Source organism: Piliocolobus tephrosceles, unplaced genomic scaffold, assembly GCF_002776525.5.
Source record: "Piliocolobus tephrosceles isolate RC106 unplaced genomic scaffold, ASM277652v3 unscaffolded_110, whole genome shotgun sequence".
Classification (NCBI taxonomy): Eukaryota; Metazoa; Chordata; class Mammalia; order Primates; family Cercopithecidae; genus Piliocolobus; species Piliocolobus tephrosceles.
This window is the reverse complement of record NW_022292088.1, coordinates 786,197-800,231: the sequence shown is the minus strand read 5'-3', so window position 1 is coordinate 800,231 and position 14,035 is coordinate 786,197. Positions and strand designations below refer to the sequence as shown.

At 41.9% G+C, this 14,035-nt stretch overlaps 1 protein-coding gene and 1 pseudogene across 5 annotated transcripts in view; both read right to left on the bottom strand.

Moving 5' to 3' along the window:
- Positions 1–14,035, bottom strand: part of LOC111529164 (tau-tubulin kinase 2) — a 178,174-nt gene that overhangs the window by 52,705 nt on the left and 111,434 nt on the right. For all 5 annotated transcript variants that reach the window (XM_023196021.2, XM_023196023.2, XM_023196022.2 and 2 more), the window contains one exon: positions 1,186–1,343. In XM_023196021.2, the coding sequence (XP_023051789.1) occupies positions 1,186–1,343 (158 nt within the window). The remainder of the gene's footprint in view (positions 1–1,185; positions 1,344–14,035) is intronic.
- On the bottom strand, positions 6,205–7,838 carry LOC111529165 (annotated as a pseudogene).

The window sequence follows — 14,035 nt, the reverse complement described above, 5'->3', positions numbered from 1 at the left end:
TTGAGGCCATAGTGCACTATGACTGTGCCTACAAATACTGCACTCCAGCCTGGGTGACATAGCCAGACTCCGTCTCTTAAAAAAAAAGAAAAAATCAGGCCGGTGCAGTGGTTCACGCCTGTAATCCCAGCACTTTGGGAGGACGAGGCAGGCAGATCACTTGAGGTGAGGAGTTTGAGACCAGCCTGATCAGCATAGTGAAACCCCGTCTCTACTAAAAATACAAAATTGGCCAGGCGTGGTGGCAAAGGCCTGTAATCCCAACTACTTGGGAGGCTGAGGTAGAAGAATCGCTTGAACCTGGGAGGCAGAGGTTGCAGTGAGCTGAGATCCAGCCATTGCACTCCAGCCTGGGCAACAAGAATGAAACTCCATGTTAAAAAAATAAAAAAATAAAAATAAAAGCAATGGATTAGTGGTATAATATCCCAATTAAATTAAATTGGATGACAGTTTGTCCCTATTCACTTTCTTTTCCCCAGAGAGGGGTCCCACTCTGTTGCAGAGGCTAGAGTGCAGTGGCACAACCATAGCTCACTGCAGCCTCTAACTCCTGGGCTCAAGCGATCCTTCTGCCTCAGCATTTTGGGTATTTACTTTTGTTTTTTTTTTTTTTTTGACCAAAAGGTTTGAAACAACCAAAGCAGGTAAAATTTAGGAAAAAAAAAAAAAAAAGACAAAATAAAAGATAAAAGGAAACTATTTAATTTATGTAGAGGAAAAAACATTAACAATAAAAAACTAAGATCACGGAAATAGATCATAACCTTTTCTTAAAACATGATGAAAGTTGTTAAATCACTTTAAGAAGAACATGCTATATGCTTTGTTCCCACTAAACTTTGGCACAGTATAGATATAATTGTGGCACATTCTTTTCAGGGTTCCATATATTATTTGGAAATACAACTAATGCCGGTCCTCATTTTGAAGAAAACCCACTATAAATTTGACATCAACAAGTCACATAAGCTCTAAGCTCCTATTTCACAGTATAATCTATTAGTACAATCCAAAGCAAGTAATTCCAAAGGCGTACATGAGAGCAATGTTAATTTGAGGAGATCCATAGGCTTTCCCTGATGTCTTAGCATTTGGTCATCTGAGGGAATTCGGATGAAATAAATTTTTGCAAATATAATGCATCCAGGAAAGACACCACCAAATGATCTGTTTAGGACATACCCGATTGCAGCAGGGGTCAAGCGAGTGTGCAACTGAGGAGTGGTAGAAGTAGTGGTGGTTGTTAGGGAGCCATCATTTCCAGTCTTCTCCCAGTCAAAAGGGTCACTCTCAATTACTCCAAAAGTCTTGATGCTATTGTCAAACACGGATGTAAGAAGCTAAACCACAAAAGAAAACTAGAGTAAGTGAACAGTAAACACAGTCACTTTATTCTATGAGAAAGCACACCAGACTCACAAAATGATTTTGTAATGTGATTTTCTTTAAAAACTGATGGTTCAAATTGAGGAATTTGAATAGGAACTGTATGTGGATGATGATACTGAATTAATGTTGATTTTTCTCAGTTGCATAGAATGTTTCTGTTTTTGAGAGATGCATAATGAAGCAACATATCTATAACCTACTCTCAGATGGTTTGGCTAAAGGATGTGTGTTGTTTATAAGTGTCTATGTTAGTGTACATTCAGTTGAACCATCTATTTTATCATTTATTTGTCAAAACGAAATAAGGACATTTTTATATGTTTCAACCTAAAAAAGTAGCCAGCGTTAACAGGTGATGTGTCTAGGTAAGGGGAGTATAGAAGTTCATTGTGCTTTCCTCCATTTTTTTTGTAGGTTTAAAAAATTCTTAAAATATGTGTGTGTATGTTTGTGTGTCTCCATATACAAATTATCAAAACATTGCTTGATTTATATTGTTAGTTTGATATATATTCTGTATAATTTCATTTTTTGTCTTTCAATTCCTAAAGTTTGATGTGTTCTTGAGAAGTATCTCTTAAAAGACCTTTATTGTTTCTGTCGGTAGGCACCATTTCCAATTTTATGATTATAGCTTCATTCTCTCCTCGTCATTTCTGGAACTGTCAGTATCCTATCCTCTGAGATTCATCTTGTGCATTTCCTACCCAGACCTGAAATCAGCACTGCTTTGGAGGATTTTGCACAGGTCTGATTTAGGTTTTAAAAATATTACTCCACCAGCCTGGCGAACATGGTGAAACCCTGTCTCTATTAAAAACACAAAAATTAGCTGGGTGTGGTAGTGCATGCCTGTAATCCCAGCTACTCAGGAGGCTGAGGCATGAGAATTGCTTGAACCTGGGAGGCGGAGGTTGCAGTGAGCCAAGATCGTGCCACTGCACTCCAGCCTGAGTGACGGAATGAGAACCTTTCTCAAGGAAAAAAAAAAAAAAGATTACTTCAGCTATTGACTGGTCAATAGATGCCATAAACAGGGATGGGAATGAGGGTACTTGGAAAAGATGACCAGTTAAGAGATTATTGTCAGCTAAACCAGCATGGTAACAGTAAAGGTGATGAGAACTGGACATAGATTTCTGTCCTGAGTCACTGGGTCAATGCAGTGACATGGAAAGCAGTGAGTTTAGGGAGGAATAGGAAATGCAGATATAAATTTGGGTGTCATCAGCATATAGATATCAAGAGATACCAGCCTATGGGTCCTATTTTTGTTTATGTAAGTCACCTACATTACAACTTACACTTCTCCAAATGTCAGAGGCAGAGGGCTGTAGTAAACACAGAGGAGGAAATAAAGAGGGACTGGAACCTAGAACATGGGAATTGAAGTGCCAGACCTTTGACCCTCTCTCCTAACTCTGAAATCAAGGTTCTCATAGGTTCTCACAGAGTGAGATGCATGCTTCCTGGAAGGTGGAATCCCCACCCAGGGGAGCCTTGCTATGTGAGCACTTAGACTGCCACTGCTAAATTCTCCGTCTATGTTGTGCTGCAACAGAAATGATCCTCAATGGTTTTTATGTCAGATGTCCTTTTATCATGAAATTATTTTCTTACATCTATCATAGTATTGTATGTCTTAGAAAATGTGTTCTATGGCACTGGACCTCAAATTAGAAACAGTTTGTTACTATGATGGTGTTATTAGACACCAGCAGCAGGAGACAGAAAGACGGCAGACACAGAACAAAAGAAACAGGAAAGCTAAAAGCACTGAGGCACTTAAAGGCACCCTAGTGGGAACAAATGGTCAGACTGGGCAGAGCTCTGCAGATATTTTAGAGAAAAACATTTCTAATCTAGCAAAATAATTTTCTAATTCGGGAGCAGGGTGGCGCTAAATCCTAACCTTCCTCAGACTGGAATAGTAGAAACAGGACAAGTCAAGGACTTACTCTTCTGGTAACTGAATGTGTTACATCATGTTTGGCTATGATAAATAATAAAAACAAAAAACTCTAATTCAGTTAGTCAAATAGATTTTAGAATAAAAATTACCTTGTGAGTCATCCACATGGTATATACAGTATATGCAGTGTGTGAATACATGTCTGGGTGTATATATATGTGTGTGTGTCTGTTAAATTTGAATAGCCCTCATTCTTTTTCTACTTTTTATTATTTTTATTTTATTTTATTTTATTTTATTTGAGACGGAGTCTCACTTTCTTGCCCAGGCTGGAGTGCAGTGGCGCGATCTCAGCTCACGGCAACCTTCGCCTCCTGGGTTCCAGCGATTCTCCTGCCTCAGCCTCCTGAGTAGCTGGGACTACAGGCGCATGCCACCACGCCCGGCTAAATTTTGTATCTTTAGCAGAGACGGGGTTTCACCACGTTGGCCAGGATGGTCTGAAACTCCTGACCTCAGGTGATCCACCCACCTTGGCCTCCCTAAGTGCTGGGATTACAGGTGTGAGACACCGGTCCCAGCCTCTCATCCTTTTCTATATCCCAATATCACTGGGGAACAAAGCACTTTCCCATCAGAACAGGGACTCACTGTGGCAGTAATTCTCAAACTGGAAAGGGAGAAGGGAAAAATCTGAAAAAAATCTTCCAAATGATTCCAATGCTTCCCTCTAAAAGGCATGTCCCATATCTCTTCATTGATAATCTCTGAAAATCTAGTATACATCTGACTCCTTCTTTTACTTAATAATATATTCTTAGAAAATACAAATTCATCTACATTTAGAGTCTAAGTTTCTCAAACTAGGGTAACAGGTACCCCCAGGGGATGCAGCCATATGCCAGAGAGAATTTAAAGTGATTTGACAATGTGGCACAGCTTCCTGGAGTATTTTACACAGAGGTATGACATTTATTATAATATTTTATAATACAATGAACACAAAGAAGTTGGAAAGCAAAATTCAAATGAACTTTTAAGATAAACCAGGAGAATACAAAGAAATTTTGGACTTATGGTTGACACTGTAAGGCTATTCCCAGTCTTCTTGAGAAATACGCTTATACTTGGCTGCCAGAGGAGTAACTGATGAAATAGTGTGAGAAATACCAGAAGCAATCACCTTCGGGAAAGTGAATCCTCTGTAAATGGATGTAGGGAAGGGAGGCAGTTAAGTGAAGGGTAAGTTGTGTGAAGAGGAGGAAAAGAGGAGGGAGAACTTGAAGAAGGTAATGAACAGGCAAAAATGCTATACAGATTGAGCATCCCAAATCTGAAAATCAAGAATCCGAAACATTCCAAAACACAACTTTGGGTGCTGACGTGATGCTCAAATGAAATGCTCACTGGGGCATTGTGGATTTTGGATTTGTGTTGCTCCACCAATATAATGCAAAATAATACAAAATCCTAAAAAGTCTGAAATCCAAAACACTTCAAATAAGGGATATTCAACCTGTATTACTTTTTGTTTGTTTGTTTTTGAGATGGAGTCTCACTCTGTTGCCCAGGCTGGAGTGCAGTGGTGCAATCTCGGCTCACTGCAATCTCTGCCTCCTGGATTCAAGAGATTCTCCTGCCTCACTTCCCAAGTAGCTGTGACTACAGACACGTGCCACCACACCCGGCTAATTTTTTTTTGTATTTTTGGTAGAGATGGGGCTTTGCCATGTTGGCCAGGCTGGTCTTGAACTCCTGACCTCAAGTGATCCTCCTGTCTCGGCCTCCCAAAGTGCTGGGATTACAGGCGTGAGCCAATGCGCCCAGCCCTGCATTACTTTTTATTTGGCCACTGTGTGGATTATTTGTGTCAATCCCTCTTCTACTTGCACTTATGAATAAGAAGCAGTCCATTTTAAATTTGATGGGATATTCAATACAATGATTTTTCAAAAGCAAATTATTCAAGATACAAAGTAATAAAAGTCAATTACAGCCTAGGCAACATGGTGAAACCCTGTCTCTAACAAAAATACAAGAAATTAGCCAGGTGTGGTGGTGTACACTTCTGGTCTCAGCTACTTGGGAAGCTGGGGTGGATTACTTGAGCCTGGGTAGGCAGAGTTTGGAGTGAGCTGAGATCACACCACTGCACTCCAGCCTGGGTGACAGAGTGAGACCCTGTCTCAAAATAAATAAATAAACAATGAAAGTCAATTACTATGTCAGGATAATGAGATTCTGAGTAATGTGAATTTACTATTTTTCTATAATTCTAAAACTTTTATAATGACCACATATTAACTTTTAATAACTAGAAAAAAATCAACAAAATATATTATTCTAAAATAAATCGACTATATACCTATATACAGCCTACATAGATGCTTGGTGCCAGCTCCTACTACCTGAAATACCCTTATTCTTTATGGCAGTCAGTCATCTGACATACACACAATGCCTTGGTGAAGCATTCCCCTTATCCTTAGCATAAAATGCAATCAATAGCTGTATCATATTTACCTCCATGTGAAATCCCAGTTTGCCCTTTCAAAGAGAGTGTAGACCAAGTCCAGCTTTTGCAAAACCAAGAATTATGTGTAAGGTGATATTAAGAACTCACTAACAATCCTGATTCCTGAATTCTCAGTTAATAAATTGTAAATTAGTGGATCAATAAAGCACTTAAGCAGGGGAGCACAATGGCAATGTTGGCTTGGCTGATTCAAAGGCAGATTATTTACTACAAAAGAAATTGCCCTACTTCAGCGACAAGTAGATGCAATAGAGGGAAAGAAATGCACACATTCTTTTTTCTTTCTTTTTGGCAGAGCTAGCTGAGGTTTTATTTTGGACCGGAAAAAAAAAAAAAAAAAGCAATTGAATTGTTTTGTAGCTGGAGGCATGGGCGAGCTGGGGTCCCCAGGTAGTAAACTCCCCCACGGATGGCTGAGGGCTAGGGCGGAGCCTCAGGCGGGTCTCCCATTCCCTGTGTTAACCTGCACAGTGGCCTCCCTCCTGGGGCTCTGTGGCAGCCGCAGGCGGGGCAGGCTAGGAGGAACTGCCACAACTGTTCACTTGCGCAGGACGTTGGAGGACTCGGACACCAGCTTCCCATCACGGGTTTCATTCTTCACAACCACGACCCTGGAGGAGCTGGTGCGGCTGAAGGAGCTGGAGCCCACGCCACAGACAAAGCTGGAGCCCAGGCTGTAGCTGAGGCCAGGGCTTGTGAGGCCCCCACAGGCCAAGCTCTGACCACCTACATAGCTGCTGGTGATCTTCATATGGATACTCATGTTCTGCATCCCAGACTCCAGCCGGCTCTCTTCACCCTCCAGCAGCTTCCTGTAGGTGGCGATCTCAACGTCCAGGGCCAGCTTGACCTTCATCAGCTCCCGGTACACAAGCAGCTACTGTGCCATGTACTGCTTGGCCCGCTACAGGGCGGCCTCCAGCTCAGACAGCTTGGCATTGGCATCCTTAATGGCCAGCTCCCCCACGCTGCTCGGCATGTGTGATGGCGGCCTCCAGGGAAGTCCTCTGGCCTTTGAGACCCTCAATCTTAGCCTGGAGCCCACTGATGTTCCAGTTTATCTCAGAGATCTCAGTCTATGTATGCTGCAGGTCATCCCCATGCTTCCCAGCCAGCGTCAGAAGCTCCTTATACTTGATCTGGTACATGCTCTCAGCCTCAGTCCAGCTGCGGTTGGCAATCTCCTCGTACTGTGCCTCGACCTCTGTGATGATGCTGTCCATGTCCAGGAAGCGGCTGTTGTAAATGGACAGCACCACATACGTGTCCAAGACCTGGGACTGCAGCTCCCAATCTCCTCTTCACACAGCTGCCTGAGGAAGCTGATCTTGTCAGTCAGCCCTTCCCAGGAGACTCCAACTCCACCTTGTTCATGTAAGCTTCATCCACAGCCTTCTCGATGAGGACAAATTCATTCTCCATCTCTGTACGCTTATTGATCTCATCCTCATGCTTGTTCTTGAAGTCCTCCACCAGCCCTTGCATGTTGCCAAGCTCCGCCTCCAGCTTCAGCTTCTCCTGGCCCAGAGTCTCCAGCTGCCGCCTAAGGTTGTTGATGTAGCTCTCAAACACGTTGTCCATGTTGCTCCAAACCGTCTTCTGCTGCTGGAGGCTCCACTTGGTCTCCAGCATCTTGTTCTGCTGCTCCAGGAACCACACCTTGTCTATGAAGGAGGCAAACTTGTTGTTGAGGCTCTTGATCTGCTCATTCTCTTGGGAGCACACGGCCTGGATGTTGCGGTTCATCTCCAGGTTAAGGGGGCTCAGCGGGCTCTGGTTGACAGTGACGGCGGTGATGCCTCCCATACCACTGGCCCTACCACAGCCTCCACCCAGGCCACTCCAGAAGCTGCTGCTGCCCACTCGGGAGAAGCTCGAGGAGCTGATGCAGGCACTGGGCCCACTCGTGTAGGAGAGGCTGCTGAAGGCCTAGGGGCCAGAGGTGGATACCTTGTAGGACTTCTGGGTCACCCTGATGGACATGGTGGAGGCAGGAGCGGGGGCAGGTAGGCCAAACCAGACAGAGAGCCCAGAAGGAGTAGTCTGCACACATTCTTTCCTTCAGTGCTCTCCTTGGGGATTTTAGCAACATTGGTAAAGAAAAAAATTTAATTACACCCATCCTCTAGCAAACTAAGCCAGCAAAATAATAATAATAATAATAATAATAATAATAATAAAATAAAGAGAATGAGTCAAAGAAGTTGCATCCTTTTACCTGTTTTCATCATTAAATCAGGTGTCACATAGCAATGGGGATACATTCTGAGAAATGTGTCCATAGGCATTTCATTGTGCAAACATCATAGAGTGTACTGTGATGGTTAATACTAAGTGTCAACTTGACTGGATAGAAGGATACAAAGTATTGATCCTGGGTGTATCTGTGAGGGTGTTGTCAAAGATTAACATTTGAGTCAGTGGACTAGGGAAGGCAGACCCACCCTTAATTTGGTGGGCACCAACTAATCAGATGCCAGCAAATATAAAGCAGGCAGAAAAACATGAAAAGGTGAGATTGGCCTAGCCTCCCAGCCTACATTTTTCTTCCATGCTGGATGCTTCCTTTCCTCCTCCATCAGACCCTTCAGTTTTGGGACTCGGACCGGCTCTCCCTGCTCTTCAGCCTGCAGATGGCCTACTGTTGGACCTTGTAATCATGTGAGTTAATACTTAATAAATTCCCCTTTATATATATGTATATATATATTCCATTAGTTCTGTCTCTCTAGAGAACCCTAATACATGTACTTACACAAAGCTAGATGGTATAGCCTATTACACACCTAGGCTGTATAGTATAGCCTATTGCTACTAGGCTACCTATCGGTAGCATATTATTGTACTGAATACGGTAGGCAATTGTTATGCAGTGGTTAGTATTTGTGTATGTAAACATATCTATATATAGAAAAGGTAGAGTAAAAACACAGTATTATAAGCTTATGGGACCACTGTCATATACGCAATCCATCATTGACTGAAATATCATTATGTGGCGCATGACTGCATATCAAGATACTGGAGATTCAGAAGTGCCCCCCATGGTTGGCTGCCCCAGGACCTGAGGCAGGGTAAGGCAGCATGGTCACTTACTCAGTCAAAAGTGCTGGCTGATATCAGTCTTCCCTTTCAGGGGCTCAATCAGTCCAAACGGTAAACTGCCTGGAAATATAGTACACTAAGGCTTTTCAATGCCTCCTCATAAGGCCAATAAAAAAGGTAAACAACATTTTCTTATTGCTGTGACAGGACAAAGCAGCAAAGAGGAAATAAAAGAAGTTCTACTAACATAGAAGGTAATGCTCAGTGAAGAAAAATGAGATGATTATAGGCACGGTGCTGTGGCTCACACCTGTAATCCCAGCACTTTGGTAGGCCAAGGCGGGCAGATCACCTGAGGTCAGGAGTTTGAGATCTGGCCAATGTGGTGAAATCCCATTTCTACTAAAAATATAAAAAGTAGCCAGATGTGGTGGTGCATGCCTGTGGTCCTAGCTACTTGGGAAGCTGAGATGAGAGGATTGCTTTAACCCAGGAGGTGGAGGTTGCAGTGAGCCAAAATTACCACTGCACTCCAACCAGGAGTGCCAAAAAAAAAAAAAGAAACAGAGATTACTATAAGCAAATGCAGCATCACGGAGGTACATGTAAAACCACTTACATTTCTAACATTTACATGATACTTTAAAATTTACAAATTATTCTCATAATTACCTCATTAAAAATCTTAACAATGGCCAGTCGCCGTGGCTCACACCTGTAATCCCAGCACTTTGAGAGCCCAAGGTGGGTGGATCACCTGATGTCAGCAGTTGGAGATCAGCCTGGCCAACATGGTGAAACCCTATCTCTACTAAAAATACAAAAGTAGCCAGGCCTGGTGGCACATGCCTGTAATCCCAGCTACTTGGGAGGCTGAGGCAGGAGGCTGGAACCTGGGAGGTAGAGGTTGCAGTGAGCCGAGATCACGCCATTGCACTCCAGCCTGGGTGACAAGAGCGAAACTCCATCTCAAAAAAAAAAAAATCTTAACAACAATGCTGTGAAGTCAGTATTTCCACCATTTCACCGACTACAAAACTGAGATCTAGAAAGGTTATCTAAACAGTATGTGGCAAAGCACCAATTTAAATAGGTCTTTTAAGTATGGTGCTATTTCTACTATAGAAGAGTTACAGCCAGTCAGCAGGCAAGGTAAAAACAGCATATAGTTGAAATTATCCTTGAAAGCACCTTAAAATGTCCACAAAGTACAGAATACTACCATTTCTCCATAGGTGCAACAGAGCCAGTTTTTCCTCCAGCTCCAGAATAGATGTCTTTTCCTCAGATGAATGTGGATAAAGTAAGCTGGCTGCAGACAGCAGTCACACTTGTACCAAAAAAAGTACTCTGCTTTCAACTATTGGACTCATACTTGGTGCAGCCTGATTTGGGGCCACTGGACTGCTGTCAACGAGAAGACTGAGAGAATAGCAGATGCTTCAGGGCACTAAATCATTACCCTCACCATAAGGCATGACTAAGCCAAAGGGCAGGCAGAATCACAGATGTTAAGATTTTTCTACCTCCTGAACACACAGCTGAATTTAAGTGAGTCATGTAAACACAGTGTGACTCTATTGTATTCTACAGCTACATCAAATATTCACTCCTTGTTTCAGACATACATTGACCGCCTACTGTCCTGAGTGCTAGGAATATAAATGTTAACAAAACACAGTCCTGTCTTTGGGTGGTTTACATTCAACAGAAGCAAAAATCAAGCAGATTTAATTGAATTTTTCACTTTTATTAAACGCCTATCATTGTGCTATGTTCTTGAGAAAACTGAGATAAATGTGCAAGGCCCTGGCTCTTAAGGAGCTTATATAATAAAGAGACAAAACAAAGTACTGCTGCTCTAAGAGCTGAACAGAAGAAATTATTCCAGTATGGAACACAGAAGGAATGGAAGGGATCAGAGGAGACTGCAGAGAAACTGACATCTGAGCTGGGCTTTCAATTTCACAAGACAAGCAGTGTTATGAAACAGAGGCACATTCCAGGCAAGGCACACTGGGAGAAGAGCTGGTAATCTCATTTGACTGCATCGAGGGGTCTAATATGACTAGATCACATAAGTACAATGGGGAATGAAAGGAGATAAGGCTAACAGCGCCAAGGCAAGAAGTCACCCATTTCCCTCCATCTCTTCTACTTCTCTCAAGTCAAGGTCATCATCATCTTGCCTCCTGGCCAGAAGGGAATACTCTATCTCCTAGCCTCCCCTGCAGTTAGTGTTGGGTCAGTGTGATTGAGTTCTGACTACTGGGCATACACCAGTGTTACAGATCACTTCCAGGCCTGCCTGTAAAACCCCTAAGCCATCATCCACACTATTCCCTTTCCTGATAATAGTAAAAGGTCATGTATTAAAGACAGCAGTGTCAATATGTGGGCAGATCCTGGATTTTCAAGTTACTCTTAAAAGTTGCCCAGGAGAGTTGTACAACTTGACTCGTGTATTATATGAGCAAGAACCTTTATGGTGTTAAGACACTGAATCTTAGGCCAGGCATGGTGGTTCACACCTGTAATCCTACCACTTTGGGAGGCCAAGGCGGGTGAATCACTTGAGGCTAGGAGTTTGAGACCAGCCTGGCCAATATGGCAAAACCCTATCTCTATAAAAACCCTACACAAAAATTAGCTGGGCGTGGTGGCATGTGCCTGTGGTCCCAGCTACTTGGGAGGCTGAGGCAGAGAATCACTTGAATCTAGGAGGCGGAGGATGCAGTGAGCCGAGATCACACCATTGCACTCTAGCCTGGGCAACAGAGCAAGACTATGTCTCAAAAAAAAAAAAAAAAAAAGACACTGATTTAAAAAAAAATTATTTCTTTCCAAGGCATAGCTCAGCTTATCTCAGTACCTTCCCAACTAGTCTCTGATTCTCCTTTGTTTCATTTGGATGCCCATAACTGCAAAAGTAATCTTCTTAAAGCACAAATCGCATCACCATGGTCTTGTTTATAACACTTCCAAGGCTTTGTGTTGTACTTAGAATAAAAATCCAAACTCCTTAAAAAAGCCTACAAGGCCCTGCATAATCTGGTTTCTGACTCTTTCCAACCTCACCTCAACCTGTTCTCTCTCCTTATTTACTGTCTGGCCACACTTGTCTCCTTTCAGTCCTTTCTCCCATTAGGGCCCACGCATGTGCATGTTCTTCCCTCGGCTTCTAACATTCTACCTCTTATTTTTGCTCTTCACAGGGCCAACACAATCCCATCTTTTGGGGCTTGGCTTACAATCAAGCTTCTCTAACCCGTAACATAGGACGGCTTTGAATGTGGCCCAACACAAATTTGTAAACTTTCTTAAAACATTATGAGATTTTTCTGCAATTTTTTTTTTGGCTCATCAGCTATCATTAGTGTTAGTGTATTTTATGTGTAGCCCAAGACAATTCTTCTTCCAATGTGGCCCAGGGAAGCCAAAAGATTGGGCACCCCTTGGCCTTACATGATAGCTTTAGAAAGAGACCTTCCTTTACCACTCTATTTGATAGGAGGTTCCCCCTTGTTTTCAGCTTAACCTTTTTTCTTGTTTGCCTCACAAGTAGCATCTGTGCCCTCAGAAAAATTTAATTCAGATGTTATCGGAGTCAGAGGATCCTACAACTGCTCTATGTCCCCCAAAGCAAGAGGCAAATCTACTGCATTTTGACGTAATCTACATTTAAATAGTCCCATTCCTAAATGCGGAAAGTATATTAAGAAGATTAATGAAGCTTGCTTAGCTTTGCATTTCCTCTCTATCCTATCCTCTGATATTAGCAATGCTGTAGCAGTGGGTGAACTGGTTGAGATACACATTTTAGTTTCAGTTTCACCAACAGTGTAAATATTTATGGATTTCATTAGTCTTCTCAACTTGCTAAGTGATGCTTAACATAATTTGAATACTCTAATAAAGATATTTGTGTTCTTATCAGGATCATGTGATCCTATTATTACTACTATTGTTATTGAGATGGAGTCTCACTCTGTCACTCAGGCGGGAGTGCAGTGGCACAATTATGGCTCACTGCAGCCTTGATTCACTCAAGCAACCCTCCCATCTCAGCCTCCCAAGTAGCCGGGACTGCAGGTGCAGGCCACCACACCTGGCTAATTTTTTTTGTTATTTCTTGTTGTTGTTTTGTTTTTTGTAGAAACAGGGTCTTACTGTGTTGCCCAGGTTGGTCTCAAACTCCTGGCCTCAAGTGATACTCCTGCCTCAATCTCCCAAAGGTGCTGAGACTACAAGCATGAATCACTGTGGTTGAAACACTCTATCTCTTACAGTTGTTATAATATTTAGAATCTAAAAAACAATATTTATAGGAACATATCTGCTTTAATCTTGTTTATAATTCTGATATCTTCACATTTATTTTAACAGAAAACAGTATTTAATCACTTATAGGGTTAATTTTTCTTGTATTCTCTGTGTAGGAGACTGTTGGTAAAGACTCAATTAAATTTACCTAACATTTGTTGAAAATTTAGGTGCCAGGTGTAATATGGGGTTAAAAAAAAGACATGGTTGTTTCTCCAGGATTTAAAAGCTAGTTAGGAAAACAGAATCATACATAAATACTAAGTACAGATAAACTTGATGTAATTTCACAAAATAATATAAAACTTCTCAAAAGCAAATTTCAGCCTTTATTGTAAAGTGAGAGACACATAAAAGATTCCTGGTAGAAAACAAAATAGTTATTCTCTCTAGGTCCACACCTGATGTCAGAGTGAACGGTAGCAGCTATTGGATGAGGTGTTGGCCATGTGCAACATGTTGAAGTAATAACATTCTATGGCAAGATATTCTAAATTTTAAAGATTTATAAAATATACACAAAGCTCTGTAAAACTGCATCATTTAACACTTTGACTATAACAAAAAAATTGACTTTGGTCTTAGCTCAGAATAGACAAAGCTGGAAACATATTATTGCTATTTGACCTTTGATGTAGCTAGGGAAGCAGTCATACTAAACATGGATGTACTTTTTGCTTGTTGATGAAGGAGGTTTATTGTTGTTTTTAACTTTACTGGTTGTCCCATGAAAAATCGAAAATTTTGAAAGAAAAGACCAGGTATGGTGGCTTCATGCTGATTATCCCAGCACTTTGGAAGACCAAGGCAGAAGGATTGCTTGAGGC